This window comes from Tribolium madens, unplaced genomic scaffold (genome assembly GCF_015345945.1).
Source record: "Tribolium madens isolate multiple individuals breed KSU strain unplaced genomic scaffold, Tmad_KSU_1.1 Scaffold_71;HRSCAF=194;Tcas5.2_LG6, whole genome shotgun sequence".
Taxonomy (NCBI): Eukaryota; Metazoa; Arthropoda; class Insecta; order Coleoptera; family Tenebrionidae; genus Tribolium; species Tribolium madens.
The window spans coordinates 8674514-8682435 of record NW_025401041.1 but is presented as its reverse complement, the minus strand read 5'-3'; the positions used below and the strand labels follow the sequence as shown (position 1 = coordinate 8682435).

The window sequence follows — 7922 nt, the reverse complement described above, 5'->3', positions numbered from 1 at the left end:
AACGTCTAAATTGAAAAAAAAATCTAAATACTAAGTAGATTTCAAGTTACCAATAAAAATACAAACTCTTATTTCTAAAACTAAAACTAGTAAAAACTCATAAAAAAACAATGATTTTTGTTTCATCTAGTAGGAAATTTTTCAAGCTTTGCAGTGGTACCAAACTCAAAAATCTACAATTAACAGGTTCAAAGTTATTGGTAAAATTCACTTCGGGTGTTCCAAGTTAACAAAAAAATTACAAACTCGTAATATTAAAATTAGACAATGATTTTTACACCATCTGATTGGAAATTTTTCAGGCTTTTCAGTGGTACTAAACTGAAAAATCTGTGACTTCTAGTTCCAAAGTAATAGAAAAAAATCTACTTAATTGTGATTGAACTTAATTTGCATGAATTTCCTCGCCGACTAAACATCGCAAAACAATGCTTCTTACTTCCTCTGATAGGAAATGACTCGGCCTTTCCAGTGGTACCAAAATAAAAAATCTGCAATTAATAGTTCCGGAGTTATCGACCAAAAACTAGTCCACTAGTCTTTATTCAAATTTTTTTCAGCGGTTTTCCTGAAATCCCCACTCTCAAGTACCTCCACTTCAGCTCAATGCCCAATTTGGTCAACATCAGCAAAGCCTCCTTGAGCAAACTCGTCAATCTCACCGAATTCTATTGCTACAACAACCCAAAATTATCGAACATTGACCGAGAAGCGATTTCGTCACGACGTGACGGTGCCGAATACAAAACCTGGCCCCCGATCAAGAAAGTAATTACCGATAATTCCAGAAAATTCCGGTAATTCTAAAATAATTCCCCAAAATTTTTTTCAGCTATTTTTACAAAATAATAAATTGGCCTCGATAGACATGGAGATTATCCTTAATTGGAAGGATTTGGATGCACTTGATTTAACCGAAAATGCGTGGACTTGTGAATGCGAAAATCAGTGGATGATTGACGAATTAATGCCCATTTATTTGCAACTCGATGAGGACAAAGCCAAAGCACTCAAGTAATTATTTATTTATTTATTTGTTTATTGATTATCATGTTGTGATTGATTTAAAACCTTGAATCTCGGTTACGGTGTTGCCAAATTGCTGATTTGACTTCAAATTTTTGAAATCATTACAAGATATCAAACAAATGACGTCACTCTAGTTTAAAAATTTGGTGTAAAATTGTAAATTTCAAGTAAAATTTAAGTTACCAACAAGAAATAAAACACCTAATTTAAAATTTATTTACTCGGTGACTATGAATCAGAAGACAATGATTTTTATTTCGTCTGATGAAGAATTTTTTAAGCTTTCCAGTGGTGCCAAACATAAAAATCAAAGTTTTTTGGTACTCAAGTTATCGGCAAAAAATGAGCTTAAGGAAAAGAATGTTGTGTCTTTAAAATATTTCAGTTTTCAAACACATTTTGTCAAAACTATTAAACAAATCACAAAAAACTAAACATTTTGAAAATATTTCGAATTTAAGGTCTTCAAATCGCACTAAATTCGAGGAAAAATGCTATAAAACCTTGTTTTAATTTTGAATTTTGGTCGCAGCGTTGCCAAATTAATCATTTTTCTACAAAATCGTGAAATTGACTTGAATTCTTTTTTTATTTTATTATTAATTATAGTAGACTAGAATTTTTTACACAATTAATATAATTAAGTAAATTTAAAGTTATTTTCTTACTTTTTAATCAAAATTTAATATAAAATTATAAAATTCCAAGTCATATTGAAGGTATTAAAACGCATAATTAAAAAATTATTTACTTGGTGATTACGGATCAAAAGACAATTATTTTAATTTCATCTAAAGAAGAATTTTTTGGGCTTTCCAGTGGTACCAAACATAAAAATCAAAGTTTTTTGGTACTCAAGTTATCGGTAAAAAATTAGCTTAAGGAAAATAATGTTGTGACTTCAAAATATTTCAATTTTCAAACACATTTTGTCAAAACTATTAAACAAATCACAAAATAACAAAAACACAAAAATAACAAAAATTAGAGGTCTTTAAATCACTGTAAATTCACTAAAAATGTAAAATTCCAAGTAGCTTTCATATTACCAAACTCTTGATTTGAAAATTGGCAATTACGCACCAAAAGACAGTGATTTTTATACCGTGTGGTAGCAAATTTTTCAAGCTTTCCAGTAGTACCAAACTCAAAAATCTAAGTTCAATGATTCCAAAGTTATGGGCAAAAATGAACTTAAAAAAACAATGTTTTGACTTTTAAATATTTCAGTTTTCAAACATATTTGTCAAAACTACTCAATTGAACAAAAAGAACTAAACATTTTTAGAAATGACACTTTAAAAACTTTTGAATGACACAAATTTGAGGTCTAAATCGCACTAAATTTGCGAAAAATGTAAAATTCTAAGTTACCAACGAAAATACCAAACACTTGTTTTGAAAATTATTTATCCGGCAATTAAATACCCACAAGACAATGATTTTTACACCGTGTGATAGTAAATTTTTCAAGCTTTCCAGTGGTACTAAACTCAAAAATCTACGACAAACGGATCCAAAGTTATAGGCAAAAATTTATTTAAAAAAAGCATGAAACATTGATAAATAAGAAAGTGCTATAAAAATGCGACGTTTCGTAAAAAAAATTGAAATGTTGTTTTTGAATTCAACAAAATTACAACTATCTACATGTTATTTAATTTTTATCAAAAAAATCTCAAATCACATTTTGAAAGCAAATTAAACAATCCTTTTTGTTCACCTTGTATATTTGATATAGTGACAGTCTAAATGTTTTCAGATGTGAGGCACCAATCGAGATGGCTTCATTGACACTTTATGACATTTATCAGAAACAAACGACGATGCGATGTCTTGATTTGTACGGTCATAGACCCGAAAGAGACGGCGTTTTATTGGTTGGAATTTTAGCCGGTGTTTTAATCACCATACCATTGATACTTTTCATCATTTACGCTTATCAGAGACACTGGTTTGGACTATTTGACAGCTCACCGGCCGCTTTTTCGCGCCAATTTTACAAAAGAACCGTTTCTTCCGAAGACGGCTATCTCTAATTTAATTTTCCTACTTTTTAATTACCAAATAAAGTATCGTTGATTTTTTTAATAAAATTAAATCACGTCCTTTGCCCTATTCACTCATCCCTAATCCCCCATAATAAATCTAATAAATGGCAACGTTGTAAACTACAACCCACCGATGCGACGTAATAAAATCAGTGTCTGAAGGCACGACATGAATGGATGTAACCCGAGTAACGTGATAGAGGAACAATCGACGACCGTCAAGGGTGGCTTGATTTTACAATCCCCAATTAAGGAGACGTACGGAAGCGATTACGACCGGCCGTCTAATCACGATAATAATATTTACTCGACGATAAATACAAGAGAGTGTATTTGTTATTCGATTAAATGGAACGTTTCACAGGAAAAATTTCATTAGTTTTGTTACTGGGCCCAATTAGAGGGTACATTCCCGAATGAAATGCCTCATTGGTTGCCAGGTGTGGCGATTTGGTGGAAACTTTTGGAAAAATTTTAATATTTGAGGATTTTTTCAAAATGTAAAATTTGATTATATATTCAAATTTTTCCGAAAAAGTCGAAAAATTCGAAAAACCCCAAAATTGGTTAAAAATAATCCTGTTTGTTGTCTTATAAGATTTTAGTAGACAGGATCGAAAATCACAATTTATTTTTATTTTTCAAATACTTTTTCAGTTAGAAACACAATTATTTCACAAAATTTTGTTAAAAAAACATAGATCTAGAACAAAATTTCTAATATCTGGTTACTTTTCAAAATGAAAAATTTGATTATTTGGTCAAATTTTTTCGAAAAAGTCCAAAAACCACAAAGTTGGTTAAAAATAATCCCGTTTGTTGTTTTATAAGATTTTAGTAGACAGGATCGAAAATCACAATTTATTTTTATCTTTTTCAAATACTTTTTCAGTTAGAAATACAATTATTTCACAAAATTTTGTTAAAAAAACACTGAACTGGAACAAAAATTCTAATATCTGGGGATTTTTCGAAAATGAAAAATTTGATTATTTAGTCAAATTTTTTCTAAAAAGTCGAAAAACCACAAAATTGGTTAAAAATACTCCTGTTTGTTGTTTTACAAGATTTTAGTAGACAGGATCAAAAATCAAAATTTATTTTTGTCTTTTTCAAATACTTTTTCAGTTACAAATACAATTATTTCACAAAATTTTGTTAAAAAACACAGAACTAGGACGAAAATGATTTTTTCCTTTTTCGAAAGTTCAAGCAAATTTTTTTGAGCTGAAAACTGTTTTTTTTGTGAGATAAAAGCACTAAATTGTTATACAAAAGATTGTAGTATGATAACTTGATTTTTTCGTCAAATTTTCTCGAAGAAAATATTATGGAAAACTGCCAAATTGGTTAAAAATAGTTAAATTTATATACAGGGTCGCTAAAAAGTACGAATACAGTTTAATATTTTAAAAACTGTTTATCAAAACTTATTGAAATTTGATATATGTTTAAAAGTATTTAAATTCTATCGTTTTAGATGTTTATCAAACTTCTATCTCGATTTGTTCTGTAGATACAAGGCTAACTTGATTTTTTTTTAATGTCAAGAAGGGTCAAAATTATTATTTTTAAAAAGAGCATTTTTTCCTGAGTTCTGTGATGTAACACATGCATACCTTATTTAAAAAAAAGTATCGAAAAAAAATATTTTTTTTAACTTGTAAATGTTTCCCAAATTTCAACGTGCTCTGCTAAACCGTTCTGGAAATATTTAGCTGTATCCATACTTTTTAGGGACCCTGTATATCATATAAGATATTACTAAACAGAGTCAAAAATTGAGAACTTATTTTTGTTTTTTTTTGAATGCTGTTTCAGCTAGAAACACAATTATTTTGTAAAATTTTATTGAAAACAAGCCACAAATTCACCAAATTCCGAGTGGTTAAGGTTTTTGAGAGATAAAAACACATAAAATTTCGAAAAATCTTATTTCAACAGGCTAAAAGATTACAAAATTAAATCGAAATTGATATCATTTTTTAGCTTGTTTCTCCCGACTTACTCGTACTTCGTTTATTTATTTTTCAACATCTTCACCAAACACGCCTAAAAATCACAAAAAAGATTGATATTGATGTTATTTTGTTTGTTTCACTCGATTTAACTGTTTTTTGAGCAAAATTAAAAAACCACAAGATTTGGTCGTTTTCAAAAATCTCAGATTGTTTGCTATATTCGTTGACATAAATTAAAAAAACAAAATATTAAGTCTAAAAGTAGCGTTTTAGCACGGCTTTCAACTAAAAACGCAAAATTTGTTGAAAACAAGCCGAAATATCGCAGAATTAAGCCAAAAAGTATGTTATTTTTGATTTTTTAAACTGAAAACTGCAACTCGGATCTGGTGAATTTAATGTTTTTGATTTGGCAACACTGTCCTTGGCCCGTTTCAATCAAGTATCCAAGGAAATAGCACCGTTATTTGTTTTAGCTTGTATCCATGGTAATTTGGTTTATAGCTTTATAAAGCCGGTGACTATTAGTACAGAGCGGCAATTAGCCGTTTCCTGTTTTATTGTGTGGATGAAAAGTCGAGTGTGCTCTTGAGTTCTATTCAAAAGTGACATTTCTGTAGTGTTTTTCTTTTGGTACATACGTAATGAGGAGAGTTTGTAGCGAGGGTCGAGAGTGCTTTCGACGTTGATGCTGTCACGATCTAAAATCCGGAGCTTTTCACATTTTTACCCTCTTCATTATGATGCAGCAATTATTTTTCTAAACGAAATTTAATAGCACGAAGAGGGCGATGAGACGTGTCCTATCTCGAAGAATCGCCTGTGATATTTATTGTGAGAAATATCCTAAGTAATTTTTCTATAGACTGTACGCCGCAAATTGCTCGTAACGAATGCTATTCTCCCATAATTTTTCCAATAATGTTCAATTTATGTGCCGAGAGGGGTGGGGGCGAAGGGGAATTGCTATCGGCTTTAAAAATACAAAATGGAAGCGGCTTAGGTAATCGATACGCGACGACAAAATATTAAAAATACGACGAATTTATTCGTTTTGCTCATTTTATACTCTCTAAGCACTAATTGGATAGATATGAGCCACGTGACACGTTGTCATAGATACCAAAACAAACTTGGCTTCTTATTGGCGGATGTGTGTCACGTGATGCGATTCTATACACACCAAACTATTTAAAATTATAATTCTTTTATTTTCATAACTTTATTATTATTATTATTGTTTGGCCAAATATGAGTCACACTTACCTCAAAAAGCTCTTATACTCTTTCTCTTTCTAATGCTTTGCTCTCTTAATGCGCTCTCTCTTTAGCGCACGCCATCTTTTGACATTTATTTGAAATGTGTTTGAATTTGAATTAGAGAAAAATTGTTGATTCTATCGGGGTTGTTACTATGTTTTAATTCGATGTATTTATTCTATTAAAATTAAAAAAATATATTTCTTGCATTTCTACAACGTTTTAACACTTTTTTAGATCTTTGAGTAATTTTAAATGTAGAATTTTTTCGATTCCTGGCAAAATTTTCATCGTTTTTGGCAATTTTAATTTTAATGTTAATTATTTTTTTAATTTTTAATTAATTTCGATGTAAAAAATATGATTTTTGAAACTTGATCTCTTTTTTTGTTGCAAAACTAGTTTTGTTACAAAAATTTATTAAATTAATTACTTAGTTTTGGCCTAAAAAGGCTTTAGTAATAAGAATTACACCTAATTATGACTCACCCAGTATAATTTTTACTCACCTGACAATTCTGATTAGCTTTTAAGTTACCATTGTAATTAATCTAAGGAGTAAAATTAAAACAAAAGCTCAAAGAGTTTTTTTGAGCAAATTTTGATCATGTGACTTGTACCTAGTGCTTTTTTTATTTATATGTTTGCCATATTGCTTTAATTAACATTTAAAACCATGGAAACGTTGTTTTGACCATTTATTTTATTAGATTTTTTTTTAATAATAATTTACTTTTTGTACTTAACACATACTTAAACTTTACAAAAAATTGATATTTAGATTCTTAAATTATACTAAAATCTGTTCCGAATTGATGTGAACGAACAAAATCAATCATTTAACAAGTAAAAATTTATCAATTTCTTTAATTGGTAATAAAAATACTTAATATTTGTTCCAAATTGCTGTGAACAGTCAAACTCACAAGAAGATAATTTTTTTATTTTTTATACGTGATCAAAATAAACAATAAAAGATATTTTTTGTAAAATTACAAAGTTTTTTTTTTCATTTATGCCAAATTAGAGTTTTTCCACAATAAACACCTAAAAAAATTATTTATCTTTTTAAGTGACAAAATAAAGCATAATATCTGTTCCAAATTGCTGTAAACAGTTTTGTTTCATACTTACTTAATGTCTATTTTGAATTGCTGAGAACAGTGAAACTCACAAGAAAATAATCTTTTTATTTATTATATGTGGTCAAAATAACCAATGAAAGATATGTTGTTTAATACTATTTTTTTGTAAAATTACAAATTTTAATTGTTTTTTTTTTTAAATAGATAAACAAAAAAATATTTTTTATTTATGCCAAATTTGACATTTTTCCACAATAAACTCTTAAAAAATGCTTAATATCTGTTCCAAAATGCTGTATAAATAACTAAATATTTTTTTAGTGAAGCTAAATTTGACATTTTTCGACAATTAACTCTTAAAAAGTGATTTATCTTTTTAAGTGGCAAAAAATATTTAAAATCTGTTCCAAATTGCTGCAAACAGTAGAAATTACAAAAAAAAAATCAGTTTATTTATTACACTTGATCAAAATAAAACAATAAAAAATTTAAAAATTATTAATGTTAAAATGTTTTTACCAATAATTTTATTTATC

At 28.5% G+C, this 7922-nt stretch overlaps 1 protein-coding gene across 2 annotated transcripts in view; it reads left to right on the top strand.

Annotated features, from left to right (window-relative positions):
* The window catches only part of LOC123008662 (protein flightless-1-like), a 5492-nt gene extending 2355 nt beyond the window's left edge, over nt 1-3137 (top strand). For both annotated transcript variants that reach the window (XM_044404597.1, XM_044404598.1), the window contains 3 exons: nt 561-768; nt 833-1014; nt 2792-3137. In XM_044404597.1, coding sequence (XP_044260532.1) covers nt 561-768; nt 833-1014; nt 2792-3068 — 667 coding nt within the window. In that variant the 3' untranslated portion in view covers nt 3069-3137. The remainder of the gene's footprint in view (nt 1-560; nt 769-832; nt 1015-2791) is intronic.
* The last annotated feature ends 4785 nt before the right edge of the window (nt 3138-7922 follow it).